General features: G+C 55.6%; 1 protein-coding gene across 2 annotated transcripts in view; it reads left to right on the plus strand.

The window, feature by feature from the left end:
- Positions 1–19922, plus strand: part of Mindy4 (MINDY lysine 48 deubiquitinase 4) — a 116580-nt gene that overhangs the window by 69375 nt on the left and 27283 nt on the right. The window contains exons 10-13 of one of the 2 annotated variants that reach the window (XM_047562067.1): positions 8253–8354; positions 9903–10033; positions 11243–11308; positions 16597–16664. In XM_047562067.1, coding sequence (XP_047418023.1) covers positions 8253–8354; positions 9903–10033; positions 11243–11308; positions 16597–16664 — 367 coding nt within the window. The remainder of the gene's footprint in view (positions 1–8252; positions 8355–9902; positions 10034–11242; positions 11309–16596; positions 16665–19922) is intronic. The other variant, XM_047562066.1, reaches the window with a different exon arrangement.

The following is a 19922-nucleotide window of genomic DNA, read 5'->3' on the forward strand; positions in this document are numbered from 1 at the left end:
TTAAATAGGACGTGCGGGCATTTGTTTCTGGGGGCGGGAAGGATTGGGGGGCGTCCACATGTTAAGCGCTGCTGGATAGTGTGGAAATGGGGCCTGCTGCCTCCTCGGAAGGCCCAATGCTGTCCACACCCACGTCGATCTGCTGACCCTGACCAAGTCCAGGGCTCCCCTCCCTCCCACCTTATCTCCCCTCTGCCAACAGCCAGAAGCGCACATTCCAGCCAGCCGCACGCACAGCACATGGCTTCCTCTCCCTGCGGCTGCTTGTTTCCCATTTTACATGCTAAGTGTTTGCACCTGGCACCCCCATCTCATCCTCTGTCTTCCAGTGCTCAGTGCTGGAACACCTCTGTGCAGGCTCCAGGGATGCTGGGGAGAACCACAAGCATCGCTCCTCCCCACAGATGCATGGTTAGGGGACTGTAACCCTGTTCCATGGTCGGTGCTGAGAGGAAGGAATGGGCGAGGTCCCGGCTGATGCTGGAGGCTGGCGCAGCCTCCCAGAGGAGGCGGCAGTGGTACCATCTCCTCCTCGCATCCCAGTTTCTAGCTTACAGCAAATCACCTCAGAGTTACCCCGCTTCTCGCATGGTCTTTGTTTTTCCTTTTAGTTGAAAATTTTATATATACAATTAAAAGGCATTTTAATCTTACGGATATCTGGAGGAGAAACAGAGTTCCTGATTCCCCTTCGCATGCATCCTTGAACACATGTAATTTCTCCAGAGAGAAAACATCCCCACTGCTCCCCGGGAGTCCCCTGCCCAGATGGCAGCCCAGGTTACAGTGCAACGGATTCCGAAATCTTAACTTAGCTTTGCAGTTCCCGAACTTCATTAAAAGATCTTTGCTCTTCGAAATGAGCATTAAAGAACCTTGAAAAAAGAAAAATAGGGTTAGGTCTAGGTGTTGTGTAGCTAATGGGGCCCACTCCCCTTTACTCAAATCCAGGTGCCTGGGAGAGACGCTCCCAGGAGGGACCTCAGCCAAGCCCCGCACTCAATTGAGACTCGTTTTCCCAGCACAGACGACTTGACCTTGACAGGGTCCAAGTGAGGGTAGTTTTTCACACGTACCATCTTATAATTTTTCTCATAGTTTTACAAGATAATAGTCAGGTGGTTTCTGTTGAACCAAAAGAAAGATGCTGACCGCAAGCACAGTCACCACAGCAGGATCACACCCCTCTCCTGTGTTTCCTCGATTCCCACCCTGGTCTGTCCGTTGCTCCTGTCGGTGCAGGGTCGTTCCCCTCTGCCTGCTCCGGAAGATTGGCCCAGCAACATGCTGTGGACAGAGACCCTGCCGTTCATTCCCTGGGAGACCAACACAGTCCTCTAGGCCCAAGAATGTTCCTGATGGGGTGACACCAGCGAAGTGAGGGTCCTCTGACTGGCTTCAAAGGGTGTAGGAGCTCTGTGAGCACATAGCACCTCCTTCCCGCCCCCTAATTTGCCCCTGGAGAGCATGTGGAGCATGCCTACTAGGCGTTCGGCAGGGATTCAGGGCCAAACGATACCCGGGTGGCCTTCCCCTTGTGGCGCTTATGATTGAACAGGACAGGCAGTGGACAGGGACATGGAGGCTGCTAAGGGTTCACCCAGATGTGAAGGTGAGCGCAGGCTTCCTGCAGGGGCACACTTTAATCTTAGTGGTAGGTGAGGGAGGAACACAGCCTGGGATTCCCCACCACATGCATCCCTGGACACTCCTGTCCCCACCCCTCATTTTCTTCCCCTCTTATTGGGCAAGCACCCTCAAGTCCTCCCAGGTCCGCAGGCCTGTGTGCTCAGAGGCTCTGCCTGCTAGCCGCTCTGACCCTGACACCCCAGTTAGGATGAACCTATGCCCTGCTGCTGGTGACTCCACCACCAAGCGTGTCCTTGTTCCTCCGTGCCGTTACCTGTCCATGTCTGCCTCCCTTCTCCAGCAGAGCACAAGTCCCATGAGAACAGGGCCCTTCCTGGGTTGCCTGCTCTACAGTGTGTCCCTGGCATGTAGCCCAGTGCCTGGTCCACGGGAGAGGCCCTCAGGATTTTTGTTGAATGAACGCATGGACAAATGAATGAGCTATCCAGACAAACAGGGAGGGGAGGCGGAATGGTATTCCAGTAAAGAGAACAAGATGTGCGAAGGCCTGGGGGCAGGGAGAAGCGCAGCCTAGCCTGGGGTGGCCTGGTAGTGTTTAGAGGGACAGGGTGTGACCTGGGGCTGGGGGTGGGATAGGGCCCTGGCTGCCAATGGGCCTGGGGCTACGATCTCAGAGCCAGTTTGCAGCCGGTCTTGGAGCCTGTTTAGAGCTCAGGGAGATGTCCCATGACTCATTTCAGCCCAAAGCCCCTTCCGAGTTGCTTTTGAACTTCAGCTTTGACATCTCGGGGAAAGTCATGGATCACTTCCCAGCAGTCAGGATGTAGCATTTAAGTAGGAAGGGCCCATTCTGCCCAGGACATAAGGCTTGCTTGATTCCTGGTCACCCACCATCCCACCCCATTAAGGGATGCAGAGGTCTACTCTGCACCAGAGAGGAAGTTGGGGCTTGGAAGGCAGAAGTCCCTCCAGCTTGGGGAAGCAGGGCGGGCTCCAGGTACAAAGAAAACCCTACCAGGCTGTGAGAAGGAATGTTCTTTTCTGCCTCCCGTGCTGGCCAGTCCGGTGCCTGCTAAGCTCTGACCCAGGCCTCGCTGTCTTTTGACAGGTGTCTGTTGATGCACCTACTTAGTTCTACCAGGGCTCTGCTGTGGAAGGACGGGGCTGGAGGAATGCCACCTTGGCCCCCAGGGCTCCCTGTCTGCTGGGAGCTGGAGGGAGGAGCTGGGCTAGCTTGGTTAGCAGTCTTGGAGGTCAGGCTGCTTGTGTCTGTGTGTCCAGGACAGTGGGGCTCAGTAGGCCAAGAGGGTGCACGGGGAGGAAGAGGGAAGTTGCCACTGGGCTTAAGTGACGTGTGAGGGTTGCGCTTTGTTGGAGGGTTGTGTGTGTGTGTGTGTGTGTGTGTGTGTGTGTGTGTGTTGTGTGTGTGGGTGTGCCCAGTGGGAAGGAACCGTCTGGGGGCTCAGCGGGGAGGCGGCCTGGCTGTCCTGGAGGAGACCTTTGCCAAGCAGCTGGTCAGGGCCGCCTTCTCCTGGAAGTCTGAAGGATTCATGCTATGGAAGATGCTGTCACCTTTTCCTGGGGCCTAATAACTCTGAGTGCTGCTTTTACCCACCCCCAGATGCCCGTATCCCTCACCTCTGCTGACCCCAGGCTGAGCACACAGGTGCTCCCTCATACCCAGTGACAGGGAGGCATGGAGCTTGGCTTAGTCCCTGTACTTTCTGAGGACACCGAAGGGCACTCAGGAAGAAGTGGTGGATGGGATGAGCTTGGAGGTCCCAGAGACCCTCTCCCTGACCCAGTCAGGATTCTCCTCCTCCTGGTTGGTGGGCTGTGGGCAAGGGGTCCAGATGCCCTCCTCTGCCCTCCCACCTGCATCTCCTCCTCAGCTCCTCTCCCTGGGCCTGTTTCAGGGGCTGGAAGGCAGATAGGGCAGGGAGTGGAGCCCTCCTGGGACTTGGTTAGGCAAAAGGCTGGTGGATGAGGGGTTGCCTGGGGCCAGGCCAGAAGCCACAGGAAATCCTCATTGCCAAGTGGGCAGGGGTGTATCCCACAGCGGTGGATGCCCAGGCTGGGGGACGGAGCGGGATGGGGGAATAGGGAGGCGCTCAGGACCTGGATTATGGTGGGATGAGCAGGGCCTCATTTGCCACCCGTGAGTTAGGAATAGTCGCCTCTGGCCTAAACCAGACTCAGAATGAAAATACAAACAAAATCTTCAAGGACTGTGCAAGTAAGACCGTTGAACTCGGTTGACCATGGAACAGATGGGGAAACTGAGGCTCAGAGAGGGAGAGATGCTAGCTCAGGTTCACCCGAGCACCGTGGCAGAGCTGAGACGGCCTGGGAGCCCTGTCTATCACACCACGCTGCTGTACCCTAGAGGCAGCAAGAGTCAGAGAGGGTAGGACACCGAGGCTGAGGGTCGGGGGTTTGGAACAGCTGACAACTGGGCATCCTCTCGATTCTTGGAAACCAAGGGTGGCTCTGTTCATGAAGGGGTTGTTGGCAGAGCCTGCCTGTTGCCCTCATTTAGAAAACAATCAGCACAGCAAAAGAGAGTAATAGCAGAGCACCTGCCCCGCATCAGCGAGGGTGGCATGTGGCAGGTGCTCAGGGGCCACTCTCCATCCCAGCTTCACAACTCCCACTGACCTATTTGGACAGCATTTACATGGACAGTTTCCTCCACGGCATGTGCTGGGCTGGCCTTGAGGCTTCAGCCTCTCCCTTTCGACTTGGAAATTCCAGGATTTCAGTAATAATCCAGCTTTAAAAATAAAAGAGGCCAGTGCCTCTGCTGTCTTTGGGACACTGCCTCCCTGTGTGCTGGGTCTGCGGGCCTGGGGACGGGAAAGGGTTCTGCGGAAGTGTAGCAGAGGATGCACTGGCACCTCCAGGGAAGCCATGCTGAAGTAAAGGTTTCTTGGCAGCTGGGCTGTTTTCCCGCAGGACTGTCTGGCTTCATTAAGACTCATCTATCAGGAGCAGCCCGCCTCTCTTCCATCAGCCAGGCAGAGCTGGGCAGCAGGCCTCGGTGATTTTCCACTCGGGGAGGGCTGGGGCGGCTGGGCTCATGGGAAGAGACAGGCTCTCAATGCCCGCAGGCCTGGAGAGGGTTCTGGAGAGGGAGGCCCTGCAGAGGCCGCCACAGTTGTTGTGGTGGTGGGGAATCAAGGATGTCATCCTCTTGCTCCCACTTGCCCTCTGAAATGGAACTGAAGGCTCAGAGAAGAGGAGGCCCTCTGGTCATTGGTGGTAGCGCTGGATTTGGAACTCAGGGCCTGTGGCCCCAGGCTGGCCATCTCTCTGCCTCCTCTTGACCCTGGGAGGGAACCAAGAGCAGGGACTCCTTGGGCCTGCACACATTGGCCAACTGTCTCCTGAACTCCCCATAGACTCTGTCTACACAGGCACATCTGAGTGGACAGGTGAGGCTATTTTGAGATAATTGGGGTAGAAATGCGTCTTCTCTCTCTGAAACACTTGGACAAATTCAGGATGTACTGTGGCCCTGCCCGCCCGTTCCCTAGACAGATCTCTTCATGCTGCACTTCTCCTGGAGGAATTGGACTCTTAAGGAAACTCCGGCTGGCCTAAGAGCCTGGCCAGGTGCCAGATTCCTGGTAGGAGCGTGGCAGATGGGTGTCAGCTGCTCAGGCCACACAGGACCTCCACAGTCACCATGGTGTCCCCATGAAAACTGCACCAAGCTGTCTGGTGAACAGAGTGTGCCTGGTGCAGACTCAGGCAACTTCCACTGTCACTGCATGCGGGACACACACACTCAAGCCCTGTCAGCGTGGGGGCAGGTTACGTGACAGATGGCAAGACTGGAGGATGTCAGGGGCATCTGACTCAGTGCCCACATTTCTGGGTGGGAAGGGAGGCCAGGGTGGCGTGGGGCTGCCCCAGGCCTGTAAGTCAGGAGTTAAACCCAGGTCTCTTAATTGCTGACCGCTGCACGCCCCAGCTCTGCTCTTTGCTGGAAAGCCACGTCTCAAACGGAAGATAGGGAAGGCCCAGGGAAGGTGCAGAGGTTGCAGAAGTTACTCCACAGAAGCCAATGGAAAGAATGACTTAGGAGTAGAGACAGGGAAGGTCAGAGCGGCTGCCAGCAAAGCCCCCAAGATCAGGGAGCTGGATCACCTCAGGAGTAAGAGCTCTCGGCTCCCTCCCAGGGTCAAGAGGAGGCAGGGAGATGTGTTAGACAGTCTCCGAGGCAAAGGGACATCGACTCCTAAAACCAAGTGCCCAAGACAGCTGGTTCTGCCTTCCTGGCCCTCCTACCTTCCTTCAACACTTATTCTTTCCCAGTTCTTACCAACAGTATGACCTTGGATAGATCAGGTAGTGTCTGGGCCTTGGTCTCCGCATTTTAAAAGGGGATAATAATGGGTCTTAGGTCATGGGTTGTTTTCATGATTTGATGTCAGGATACATATAACACATCACACATACTCAGTATGTGTTGGCGTTTTATATTAAATTAAATTAAATTAATTAATTAATTGATGGACTGATTTTTTTTTTTTTTTTGAGAAAAAGGGAAAAGAAGTTTTATTGCTTTGCTAGCAAAGGAGAAATACAAGGGATTCCTATCCCAGAGGCTGATTCTGCCCATCAGCAGGAACGGGGGCTTCTAAAGAGATGATTCCAAGGCTGCATTCCACACGGTCTCTGTTGTGTGTTGGCCTTTTAGACCTTCCTCGTGGCTCCACTGACGTTTCTAATGGAGAATTACCTGCTCCAGTCGGTGGGCGTAGAGCACAGGGTTTGAAAGGGCTTCCCTGGATTTCAGATGCGAGGTTTTCCGGCACAGGTGGGACCCACGCCTGCCCAGGCTACAGGTTTTACTGGGGAGCGCTGGCTACGCTGGGAGGACTGTGTGGGAAGAGGTCCCCTCCTGGCACACGGTGAGTAGCCGTGATGGGGCTGGAGGTGGGCAGGAGGGAGCAGAAACGCTGGCAGGCACCATCTGAACAGCTGAGCTGTGGACAGGGCCCCAGAGGAGGAGGGACGTGAAACCTGGACGTGCAAGCAGCAGAACGTGGCGGGACATGGAACGAACGGGAGCCGTGGGGACGACTGAGGCCACATCCGTGGGTTCTGATTCCAAATAGACAAACATTCACTTCTTTCTCCTTTGCCCGACAAGTTCTGCTCTCCAGGCCCCCTTGTCCTTGGCGTGGCCTCTCCTGAAACCTAGCGCAATGTTTTCTCAACGTTGTTTTCCTAGTCAGCGGTGACCTGGGCCAGGGCTCCTGATAGCTCGGGTCGTCCGGTTTGGCGATAGCACCATAACCATTTCCTGTGAGGAACATGATGGACTTCCTGAGCCCGAAGGACCAGGCGGTGTGCTGGGTCATTTCCCTAAGTGCTTGAGTGCCCGTCTCTTGGCATCTGAAGGGTCTCCCGTGGCAGGAGCTTGGTGCCAAGTTCACGCGGGATGCTGCGAGTCCCCCCTTCTGTGGACTCGACCCAAGCGGGACTTGAGGTTTTCACAAGGACAGTAGTAATAGGAACCACGGTACCAGGTCCCATGTCAGGAACCTCCCAGATATCATCTCATTTAAAGTTCCATTGCTAGCAGGGAGGAGTGACTGTCATGGTCAGTTTCTGGATGGGGAAACTGAGGGAGCCCATGTCCTATGACCTCTCGTTTTACCTTAGTGGAGCCACAACAACCTGTCTGTGGGTCCCTAGCTCTGTGTCCCAGCCCCTGGTCAGCAATGGCTTGCGGCTATGCCCTGGTCTCCTGCTTCCCTTCTGCCCTGGACAGGACGGGGAGATCCTAGTACTCTTTCTCCCTTACACACGCTGCGGTTTGGAGCTCAGATGAGATTCGGTGATTGGAAACCTGGAATCCCCCACTTTGCACTCCTCTGACCCCCAGCGGATTCTTCATCAAACCCTCTTGTCTGTTAGGAAGAGAGAACCATTCCCACTAACTTTTGGATGAATATAGAAAATATTCCCAGTATGCAGGAGATGGCCAGACAGAGGTCTAACAAGCCCTGGAAATGTCAAATGGAAAGAAAGGTCTATATTTGGTTGTCTCCCATCCTCCCTCTCGTTCCCTCCACGCACCAGGAACCTCTTAGTCACCATTTTTATTGCAAGAGAACTCTGCAATTTGTGTGTGTGTGTGTGTGTGTGTGTGTGTGTGTGTGTGGTGCTGGGGATTGAACCCAGTGCCTTGTACATGCTAGGGAAACCTCTACCACTGAGAACATCCCCAGCCCTTTCTGTATTTTCTTTGGAGATAGTGTCTCACTAAGTGGACCAGCCTGGCCTCCAACTGGCGATCCTCCTGCCTCAGCCTCCTGAGTATCTGGAATTTCAGGCGTGCTCTGCTGGTTGAAGCTCTTTTGTGCCTAGACCATGCCACATCGGCTCTCCTGAACTGCCAGCACTCCTCCAGGCCCTGCCAGGCCTCCTGGGTCCCCGCTCCAGTGCCTCGACGGCCTCCCCAGTACCCCACTCCTGGGCCTTCCCTTGCTTTCGTCCACAGAGGGCCTTCCTACCGGGCTTGGCCACGGAGTCCCCTGTCCCTGGGCTGCAGTGATCCTCGGGGGACGGGGGAGAAGAGGAGCCATCTGCATGGGGGCCACCTCCGCGTGTGCCCTGGGCGTCAAGCCTTCCCTTCTTGTCCTCAGGCAGCTGCAGCCTTCAGACGCCCACAGGACCCGCTGCCTCGCCCTGGCCATCGCAGACATCCTGTGGCGGGCTGGTGACCGACGTCGAGCCGTGGTCGCACTGTAAGTGGTTCTGAGGGCCACGTACGTCACTACGGTGGCTGCTGGCGTGCGGCAGGCCAGCTGTCTGGGGCTCCCCTGCCTATGGGGTGTCAGGACCATGTTTTCAGGGAGCCCGGGCTGGGCCAGGCCCCAGGCCTTCTGCCCGGCTCTGCCGACAGCCAGGGCTCCAGCTCCCACCTGGGAAGGGGTGCTCCTGTCTGTGTGGCCTTCCTCCCCGGAGAGCCCTGGGAACCTCTGGAGAACCCGAGACCCGGGTACCCACTTTCCCTCCGCATTCCCAGAGGCCTCAGAAACGGCCCTGTGGGTGGACCCAGCTGCTCTTCCTAGTGCCCAATTTCACATCCATCGAGGAGGAGCCTCAGAGAGGTGAGCAGGGGACTGTGGAGCCCAGGCCCTGACCCACCTCAGCTCTTCCCTGTGGCCTCCATCTGGCCCCACACAGTCCACATGGCTGACTGACTGGCTCTTCTGCCTGAACCGTCAGAGTGGAAGCATCACTTTGTCCTGACTGTGTGGCTTAGCTTTAACAAAGGAGGTAATTCTGGGGGCCAAGGACCACACTCTGGGGTGCACGTTGGTCACCGTAGCATAGTGCTTATGAGAAGGGACTCTGAAGCTGTTGCTTGTTGGCCGTGTGACCTTGGGCAACTGACTTAACCTCTCTGTGCCTCATGTTTACTTGTTTAGGAAATGAGGATGATAGTAATGATTACTTAATAGGATGGTTGTGAGAACTAAATGATTCAATATAAATAAATGATAGGTAATAAATGTAATAACATTATTTATCTGAATCATTTATCACTATAACTTGGTGATAAATAATAAATATGAAGGGCTTAGTTTGCTGTAAGTCCCTTTACTTAGGACAGTGTCTGGCACACACGAAGCATCACATAAGTGGAGGTCAGGTATCTGTCACCATTACTGTTGCTCTTTTGTTACCATGACCTGTCTTTTGTACCCGTGTTCCAGGAAGCTTATTAACCTAGGCCCTTAGCATCTATGCAGCAACCCTAAGAACAGATGAGGCAGGAAATTGGACTCCTCCCTGCTCCAGAGATTCAGAAACACAAGCCCAGAGAGGGAAGGTGGCCAGTCCAGGGTCACACAGCAGTTAGTGATACAGTCAGTCCCAAATCCAAGCCCGTGCCACACTGGTCTGCACACCGAGGGAAGTTACCCAGGGGTCACAGGGGGAGGCTCCAGAGTCAGAGTCGGGATCCCTCCCATCAGTGGACGCCAGGGCCAGCCAACATTCCCGTCCACAGGCCCTGGTCAGTTGTGGTGGGAAGCAGGCTTCCCTCTGTCAGGACATGGGAGCCCAGCTCCCACTCTTTCGTTCCGTCCCCCCTGCTCCCCATGAGTCCTCTGGACCCGGGCTAGGGGATGAGTTCCCAGCAGGGAAAGCCGGGACCCCTCTGGCTCCTTCTGTCCTCTGCAGCCACCTTCCATTTGTCCTCGTTGGAAGACACGCGTGGTCTTGGGCTGGCCAAAGGCCCCGTCTTTTCCTGGCAGAGGACTCACGCACCTTCCTTTCCTTTTTAGGGCTTCGGGAACCGAGCAGTTCAGTCCAACGGGGAAATACAAAGCAGATGGAGTCTTAGAAACAGTACGGCTTTCTGGAAAGTTATCACGCAGCCTTTGGCTTTGTTTGGGGACTGTCTCCTTTCCCATAAGTAAATCCTCCCCCAGCTGGGGAAGCCCGGGCCCTTCCTGCAGCCCGTGCCCACTGCGTACACCCCGGGGTTGGGGAGGGGCAGAGGCATTTGGCTTTGGGGGTGGGCTCCTGCCAGAGCTGGCTCTGCGGCCTGGAGCCCAGTGATCCTGTCACCTCAGAGGTGTTCAGGCCCGGGGTCCCCAGCAGCCTATACGCAGCACCCTGGGCTGAGCCCCTGTCCTCCAGGGTCCCTCTTCCTCTTTCTGCAGGTTCTTTCCTAGGACTTTTGTGGGAGGGTGTTGCGGTGGGGCCAGGCTGCAGAGTGGGGGAAGTCTGAAAGTGGGGAAGGACTTTGATAGCATGGAGCTCTGGCCATGAAGACAGACGTCAGTGAGAGTGAAAAAAATGAGACGTATGGTTTGTTATTTTGAAAACATGAAAGCAGTGAAATTAAAAAAAAAAAAAAAACCTGCCATCTCTTTAGAATTTTCTTTCTTTTCTTTTCTTTTTTAATGGTACCAGGGATTGAACCCAGGGGTGCTTAACCACTGAGCCACATCCCCAGCCCCATTTTGTATTTTATTTAGAGACAGGATCTCACTGAGTTGCTGAGTACCTCGCTGTTGCTGAGGCTGACCTTGAACTCACAATCCTCCTGCCTCAGCCTCCTGAGTCGCTGGGATTACAGGCATGCACCACATGCCCAGCTAGAATTTTCTTTTAACCCACTTATTTCCTTTGACCTAGCTTCGGGCAAGTATGACCCTAGGACCCTAATTAAGGGCCTCACTTGGCTGATTTTTTTTTAAGCACCACCCCCATCCCTGACCAGCCTGAGGAAACAAAGGGACTTGATTTGGATGTGATAGCTCCCTCGACCCTTGGACTCTGCTCAGTCATGATTGGCACTCAGGGTGCAGCCCTCCCTGGGGTCGTACACAGTGCTGGGTGCTGTGCTTAGTCCCACGACCTGGGACGTGCAGCCAGTAAGAGTGGTCTCAGGGCTGCTGCTGGGCAGACTCACCTCCAGAGACCCTGGCCGTGCCCGGCAGCCTGAGTTGCACTCCGATGTGGGGCATGACCCAGTGCCAGCTCCGCAGGTTGCCACTCTCAGCCCAGGGAGGGTCCCGGTATGGTGTGTGGCCGCTGAAGCCAGGGCTGCAGGGGCTGACTGGGATGGGGTGTGACCCAGGGGAAATGGTAGCTCACCCCGCGTGTTCCTCCCCAGCTCACACTGCACAGCTTGACCTGCTACGAGGAGCTGGTGACTTTCCTCCAGTACAGCGTTCATCAGGTAGGAACCACGGCTTCTTTTTGTGGGATGGGCAGTGTTGAGTCTTCTAATTTCATGGTGGAAGGGATGCTGGAGACCTGGAGCTGTCCTTCCCATCAGCCAAGGTGGCAGGAGGGCACATGGGCCTCTGGGTGGTGGCATTGAGGATGAGGGGTAATGTGGCCTGGAGAAGCATGGACTTGGGGCAGAGGCTCCAGGCTTTTCATCTCATCCTTGCAGGCTGCTTATGGACACAAGCCACCCCTGGGGCTACAGAAAGCAGGGCTAGGACAGGTGGGGTTGGAAGGAACAGAAGCAGCTATTAGACGGTGGACACAGAGCTCTCTCCATGTCTGAGAGCAAGCACCTGCCTCTGGAGCTCTGAGCTCTGTGTCACTGGGGCAGGTCCCAGCTGGGAGGCCAAGTACCTCCAGGTCAGGGTTGGAGGGTGGTCAGTGCCCATGGGGACCCTGCTGGGACAGGACCTTACCTGCCATCCTGGGGAGGCCAGGCTGGCCCAGGCAGGGACCCTGCGGTATCCAGTCTGCTAGAGGAAAGCTGTACACCCACTCTTGACCATCAACCAGGGCCAGGAGCAGCGAACCAGGGAGGCCTGAGTGGGGCTGCAGCAGCCTGGCTTCGTGCAGGAGGCGGCCACATCTCCTAGGGCAGAGGACTTGGCCTCAGGACCTATCTGTGCTAGCTCTGAGACCTCGGGTCGCATGCAGAGCTCTTCCGTGCCTCAGTTTCTCCTCTGCTGAACAGGCAATAATGGCCTCTTCCTCAGGACTTGTGCAGCGTGTTGGGCCTTGAGTAATGTCATCTTTAATCGTCAGTGTCCATCGTCACCATGGTTTGGGGTGACCTTGGGATGGGTGTGTCATAGACACGTGAAAATAAGAGGGAAATGGTACAGCGTGAGACCAGGAGACCCGCGGCCTTTGAGATCCCCAGCCTCAGGCCTCATGGTCCTGATGCATGAGGGTCGGGATGGAGGGAAGGAAAGAGGGCTAAGCCTTCTTCCTGGGGGCAGGCAGCCCTCCCAACCTCCCCTTCACCCTCTGCTCCACTAGCCCCCAGGGAGGGCGCTGGGGGCTTGGGTGGTGATGGGGAGGGTGGAAGAACTCACTAGAAGTGGTACCAGGCCAGAAGCTCCTGCTGTCAGATGCCCTCCCAGCACTTTCCCGAGACTCTAAAGGGGGCTGCCCTGAGAACAAGGGGAGGAAGGTGGGTCCCCTGTGGGGCTCGGGACCTGAAATTCTGTCATCCCACAACTGTGATGCGGTTCCACACAGCTGAGAGCCAGTCCTCAGGCCCAGGAAGAGCTAGGCCTGGCACAGTCACCACCTTTGGGGGGGCTTCCTCTTTGCATGGGCCACTCTGTTCGCCCTGTGGGGTGTTGGGGGTCCTGGCCCAGGAGTCAGGAGCCCAGGTTGAATCCAACTGCTCCAGGCCCTGGCTCTCTCTGGCTCTTCCTTGTAATAACAAGGGGCTGACTACTAATTCCCCACCCTGCCTGAGTGCTGGAGGTCTGGGGTCAGGGGACCCACACTTGCTTATTGCTTGCCCATATGCAGTCTTGTAAATGTCTCTGGATCTCAGTTTCCTCATCTGGAAGGTGAAAGACTGCAGCTTCCAGCTGCAATCAGGGTTCTCAAAGAACCTTAAACAGCGGGGAGGAAAGTTTTCCAAACGGAGTGCAGGCAGTCTGAATGGGCAGAAAGGGGGCCTCCTGTTAAACCCAGAGTGCACCTGAGAGCCTTATGACACCAGAGTTTGGACACCACCAGGTTGGCCAGGACTGAGGTCACCCACATCACATCCTCAGATGAGGCAGGGCCTGGAGCCACCCAGGTCAGGTAAGGGAAGTGGTTGGTGAGGCTTCCGGGGACCAAGGAGGGGCTCCGGGGAATCACTCAAGTGGCCCGAGTTTCAGAGGCCTCGTAACTGCCCCACAGCACCAGAACCTCTGTATCCTGACCTGTAACCTGGGCCTTGTCCCTTGGCCTGTGTCCCTGGGTTTCAGTGACAGTGACAGTGGAAGGGGTTTGGAGATGGTGGCTGCTGCAGGGAGAGAGACCCCTTCTTTCCGTGAGGCCTCCGGTCCCCGAGCCGTCTGCCTCCTGGCCAGCTCTGGCTCTGGGGCTCCGCCGCTCCACTCAGGATTTGGCCCTCCTCGCTCTGGCAGCCGGGGTCTTCCCCCTGAAGCTTGACTGATGTTTTTGCTGGAAGCAGTGGCGCTGCCTCAGCACTGGGCTCACCAAATCCATTTTTCATGGACTGGGTCTCAGAGGGGCTCCTGGTGCCAGGCCTGGAAATGTACACCGAACCGTCTCTGCCCAAAATAAATAGCCTCCTCGCTGGGTTTTCATTACCGCTCAGCTCCGGGTGAGGTGTCTGGCAGGCCCCGGGCCAGCTCGGGGATGCCACCAGCCCCGCTGCCTGTCAGAGTCCCTCAGAAGGCTCAGGTCTCTCCAGGGCTGCAGAGCTGGGGTGGAAGAATGGCCCCTTCTTCCCGCATGGCACCAGACATGCTTCCGGCCTCTAACTGAGGTTTCCGGACCACTTGCTTGCCCCAGCTTGCCTTTCAAGCCGGCGCCTTGCCCTGTGGCCTCCCATGTCTTGGCAGCTTGAATTTGATGAGATAATTTTAATAAATGTTTTCAAAAGCAAAATGAAATATTGGTGCCATTCAGTTGTGTTCTGGCAAGGGCCAAAAGCCCCAAGTGGGGTTCATCTCCCCAGCCTCTGCACAGGGCTCAGGGTAAGGGCTCTTGAGGGCTGACCAAGGAGGGGGGAATGCCCACACAGACAGTGACCATCCCTCCCGGTAGTTTTGCAGCCAGCTAGGGCTCCCCAGGACTTCCTTGTCCTTCCTCCTCTCAGTCCTGTAGTCTGTAGGTATCACAGGCACCCAGAGGGGAAACAGACCCCCAAAGTACCTTGACTTCCTCAAGACAAGGTGTGGGTCCATGGCAGAGAAGTAGGTGGGCCCTCCAGAAGGGGAAACAGAGCCGAGGCCAGCTGTGTGACTTCCCTAGGGCAGCATGCAAGTCAGCAGCCGAGTTGTGACACGGGTTCTGCAGGTCCAAGTCCCCCCAGGCACGTGTCCCCTTTCGCGGGGACATCAATGTTCCTCTGCAGTGGTCAGCGCATGTCTGCAGACACTGTCTCACAGACTGTGCAGCATAACCCAAAGAAATATGCAAGGGGAAGGGTCTACATTATCTTGATTTGCAGATAGGGAAACCGAGGGCAACAGAAGTGAAGTGATTGGGTTGAGATCACAGAATTAAGTTAAGGGTGATTTAGGATAGCTGTGGGTTCGTTTGTTTCATTTTTACTTCCCCAAACTGGGCTCTCCTAGGCCCTAGCATAGTGAACTGGCCCTCTTTCTCCTGGGCCTTTGCATGTTCTTCCCATGCCAGGAGTGTTGCTCACTTCGCTTCTGATCTCTGGATTTCCTGTTTAGACATTGGGCCTCCAGAAAACCTTCCTTGGGCCTCCCTGCCTCCCCGAGCTTGATGTCTGTGTGTTTCCAGATGAGCTTGCCCCAGTGGAGCCCTTTCCAACCTTTTTCCATACGCTCTTCTTCTTCCCGGCTGACTTCCCTGAGAGGGCAGATCTGTGTCCTCATTCACAAGTACAGCCTTAGCAGGGAGCATCCTCTTGGCTCAGAAATTTCACTAAGTAAATTTTTTAAAGATGACTGATTAACTGACTACTTGAATTACTAGATGAAAACAAAGACTATATTTTGAGAAAAAGAAAAGATAATTATACGGGACAGTTGAGCAATAATAGTTACCAATGGGGTGGTGCCACACTTGGCTCTGAGCTTCCTGCAGGAAAGGCAAAAATGGAATTCTCATGACAGTTCTAAGAGAAACAGGGTTTTATTTCCCCCCTCTCATTTTAAATCCAAAAAGAAATTGATCACACATCAGGAATATGGACTATTTTAACAGGCAGTGTCTTCAACCAGGGTTCATCATCCCCAGCGTGGGATGAATCAAACCTTCACATTGACTTACAGCTGAGAGATGGTGATCTCCAGGGAGCAAAAGTATTATGGCTCATTGCAGAGGCTGTGGCCCCCTGGGCTCAGGGGACAGGTGGACTGTGCGGAGCCAGTGTCAGAGTAATAGCCAACACTGAGGCTGGGTCCTACTCTCACTGTGTTTACAGGGTTAACCCCCTGAGTGTTCACAATGACTCAATGAGGGTCTCCTGTGATCAGTCTTATGTTACAGTTGGGAAGACTGGGGACAGAGGAATTGAGAAACATCCCCACGGTCGCATAGCTAAGAGTGACATAGCCAGGATTTAAACCCAGGCAGCCAGGCTCTAGTAAATGACTCCAAACCAGGGTTGGAACTGGGGGAGAAGCATAAGATGCTTGTTTGGGCTGCACAATTTAAAACTCAGCCCTCAGCCAGGCGTGGTGGCACATGCCTGTGATCCCAGCAGCTTAGGAGGCTGAGGCAGGAGGATCATGAGTTCAAAGCCAGCCTCAGCAACAGAGCGAGGTTCCAAGCAACTCAATGAGACCGTGTCTCTAAATAAAAGACAGGAAAAAAAAAAAAAAAAAACCAGTGGGGATGTGGCTCATTGCCCCTGAGTTAGGACCACCCCCCCCCCCAAAAAAAAAGAAAAAGAAAAAAATCAAAGACAAAAATTCAGCGATCAATATAAATAGTATTTTTTTAAAAAACAAAATTAGTCAAAACCAATCCATAATCCATGATCCTAAAGATGTCAACATGTACAAAGGAGGCACTCACTTGCCCTGCCCGGCCCACCTGCCTGCCTCACCCTGGTCTGACCTGTTTGCAAACCTGCCCTCGCCACAAGCACAGGAGTCTTCTGTGGAAGGAGCCAGCGTGAGGCAGAGTCCCTGACTCCTGCTGTGCTGCTTAGGAGCTGTGAGACCCGGGGCCAGTGGCTCAGCTGCCGAGCCTCATCTCCTGTCATTGTAGAGAGACAAAAAAGAGTGTGCACCCCAGTCTGAGTGTGTGAGCTGTGACAGTGGCCATGAGACCTTCGTGCCATAATGGAGGTGCTGTGGCTACCTCAAGGACTCCAACATCATGGACGTGCGCCATGGTGGCCCCTGCTGTCACTCAGTTGGCACAGCCCTGTCCTGAGGGGATCTGGCTAGTGAGATTGCAGGGGGTCTGCCCTGTGGCCACCCAGCACCTCCAGGGCCAAACAGGAGGCCATAGGTCCAGGAGCCCCCAAGGAGTGTCAGACTGAGGGAGGGAGGTGTGTAGATGGTACTCACTCCTCTCCCCTCTCTCCCCTCCCAGTTCCAAGCAGGCCCCTACGGCTGCGTCCTGCTCACCCTGTCCGCCATCCTGTCCAGGTCCCTGGAGCTGTGAGTATCTTCGTCAACTCCCTGGGCTGGGGCTCTCTGGGTTGCCCTGTGCCGCTTCCCCAGAGCCCAGGGCGGGGCTTGGTGCTTTAGTGAGGCAGCAGAGGCCGGGAAGCGCTGGTGGAAGAGCAGAGCAGGCCCCTTCTACATGTGCCAGGGTCCCCTTCTCTGTGGTGTCCCCACTTGTGCTGGCAACTCAAGAGGCACCTCCCCACCCAGGCCAGCTTTCCTGGGACTGCCTTGTGCACACTTAAGGCTCTCATCCTGTCTACATGTGCAGAGCTGGACCATGAGACTGAGAACTGGGAGATGACTGCGGCTCCCGAGTTCAGGGCAGGGGTCTCTCTGTAGGCCAAGGCCGTCCTGCAGCCACCAGCAGCCACCTGGGAGTCCTGGGTGGCACCCAGAGGGAGAGGTAGGAAGGCCACTTGCCCTGACTCTTCTGCCTGACCCCTGCTGGCACCATCCAGACTCGCAGGCTGCCCTAGAGTGAGCTTCAATGAAGCTGTTTCCCCAGGAGCCTCCCAGGCCTCTTGTCTATATTTACCACCTGGGCATTGTCACTAGGGAGCACAGCAGATGAATAGGACGGGAATAGCTTGGTAAAGGCCAGTCGGTAGCACCGTCACTTACAAGCAAGCAGAGCTGAGGAATGGAGACCTGGAGGAGGGGACCTTCTTGGGAGGGTGCCTGATAGGGAAGATTTGGGAACAACTCCCAGCAGGTCGGGGAAGTGGGAAGTCCCTGGGCAGCTTTGAGGTGCGCAGGCAGGAGAGGCCCTGGCAGAAGGAGATGTGTGCCTTCCTGCCCTGGCTGGGCCCCACCGGCCTGTGGCTGCTCCCCAGGGCCTCTGCTGCAGGCGGGAGGAGGCTGGGGGCGCCGCGGGGCCTCATGCGCTGGCCTGCCTGCTGCCTGCTGCTACTGACCTTATTAAATTGGTGTGTGCACAGCACTTTCTAATGGCATTTTTCTTCTAATCCTGCCATAATGATATAATTCATTCCTGGCGTGGGCTCACGTGCACGGAGACCATAAGCCGCCCGCCCTCTCACTAGGCCTGGTTTGCTAATCCCTGGGCAGGAGGTGTTGGTGGGGGTGTCTTCTGGCTGCGCTGGGGAAGCCTGTGCTCTCAGGGGGCCAGGCTTGGTAGTGCTAGCCTCAGCTTCCCCATCTGCTCTGCGTCTGGGCTCCGTGCTTGAGTGGTCACAGGTAGTCTGTTTAGATGCAGGTTCCCGTGTGCAGCCCTCTCCTTCTAGATGGGGCCTCTATGCCCCATGTCCAGGCCACTCTTGACATGGGTCAGCTGGGGGACTTAGGCTGCTGCTGCCCCTCCCTGTCCCATCCAACCAATCTGGGCAGCGGTGGTGCCCTGTCCAGATTGTGGCACCTAATGGGCATTGGCGTGGGAAGTCCACCCCACAGCACAGACCTGCACAACCTCATGCTCATGGCCTGAAGTCACAGTCTGCCAACATGCACACACACACGCATGCACACAGGTCCACACAGGCATAAACACACACGAATAGATGCACATGGACACCCATCCAGAGACACACACAGACACACATGGACACACACAGAGATGCAGTCTCGCTGTTCCCTCAGGACCCTGAAGCAGGTATCTGAGTGCCTGGGTGCGGCTGGGACTCCCTGGGCCTCTGCCTTCTAGAGGACCCCAAATAGAGACCTGCTATGGTGTTAGATACACAGGTTGATTGTCATTCCTCTGTGGTCTCGCCTTCCCCTTCTTTAGGGGACAATAGAGAGGAAAGTCTTATCAGCAGTAAGGATAATGGTAACCAGCATATATGAAGCTCCCTGTGCGTCTGATCCTTTTCCTTGACCCTTCACGACAACCAATTAGGCAGGTGCCACTGTGGTCCCTGTGGCTCAGGGAGGCTCCCCTCAATGTTACACAGCAGGTGGACCTGGCAAGCAGGGCACCCCCAGGCGATCTGGTCCATGCCAGAGCTTTAGGTTTGAGCTTGAGAGTAAGACAGGCTTGTTAGGCCCAGCTGCTCCTCTGGGCTGGCCCTCTTTCCTCAGGGAGGAAGATTAGCATGATGCCTGCGGGTGGAAGCTTCAGCAGTGGCCACCGCAGGACCATACCCTCCTGTCCTTTCCTGCCTCTTCTTGCCTCTGGCTTGTCTTGGTGCCCCAGGTGCAGGCTACCAGGCCTTCTCAGTAGGCACAGCCACAAGGATATGCCAGCCAGTTGGGCGTGGCGGTGCATGCCTGTAATTCCAGCAGCTCAGGAGGCTGAGGCAGGAGGATCTCAAGTTCAAAGCCAGCCTCAGCAAGTTAGCAAGACCCTACGCAACTTAGCAAGACCCTGTCTCAAAGTAAAAAATAAAAAGGACTGAGGATGCGGCTCTGTGTAAGTGCTCCTGGGTTCAATCCACAGTACCAAACAAACAAACAAACAAAGGATGTCCTAAAATTCTCTGTGGTGATGTGGTGATGTGGTGATGTGGTGAAGTGGCAGTCACTTCCTGAGCATCAGTGGGCTTCCTGGGCACCAAGTACCCTTGCTTGGGTGGAGCCTGCACAGGGGTAGGTGGGGAGACCCAGCTCAGACCTGGGGTAGAGCTGAACTTGAGCGCCCATCTCTGATTTGTTCAAGTTCAAGAAAACATTTGGTTAGACTGAGGGCTTCAGGTAAGAACCCAAGCTCTGGCAGCCCAGAGATCTCCGGGGGCTCCAGATCTGAGCTCCCTTGTGACCACTGTGCTCACATCCACATGGCTGCTCAAGGTGGGGGCGTCAGAGCAGAGCTGACCCTGGTCCCACCTGTGGTCCAGGGGGCTTCCTGAGGAGGAAAGACAGGGATGACAATGGGCGCAGGGACAGCAGCAGCCCCAGTGCTGGCCAGATCCTGAGAGTCCCCCTGAAGCCACTTCACACATGGTACATGCATGTTCCTGGCACTCATGAGGTCTCTCATGAAGAAGGTGTCCTCTCCCTTCCTAAGTGGAGTCCCTGCAAGTATCCTCTCCCCCTTACCCACCAGTCACTTTGCACGACCACGTGCGTCCCTCAGCTCCCCAGCACCCCACCTTGGCCCTCTGAAGTCTTCCTGTCGCCCATGGCAACAATGACTGTCCTGAGCCTGGGAGACCCACCTCCTGCCTGCTGCTGCACAGTGAGCGACAGGCAAAGACCTTTCCTCATGGGTATCTGGACAGTTGCAGGTGCTGCCCTGATCAGGCCCCATTTGGCCTGTCCAGAGAAGCCCAGCTGGGTGGTGAGTCACAGGAA

The sequence above is a fragment of the Sciurus carolinensis genome, chromosome 8 (genome assembly GCF_902686445.1).
Source record: "Sciurus carolinensis chromosome 8, mSciCar1.2, whole genome shotgun sequence".
Classification (NCBI taxonomy): domain Eukaryota; kingdom Metazoa; phylum Chordata; class Mammalia; order Rodentia; family Sciuridae; genus Sciurus; species Sciurus carolinensis.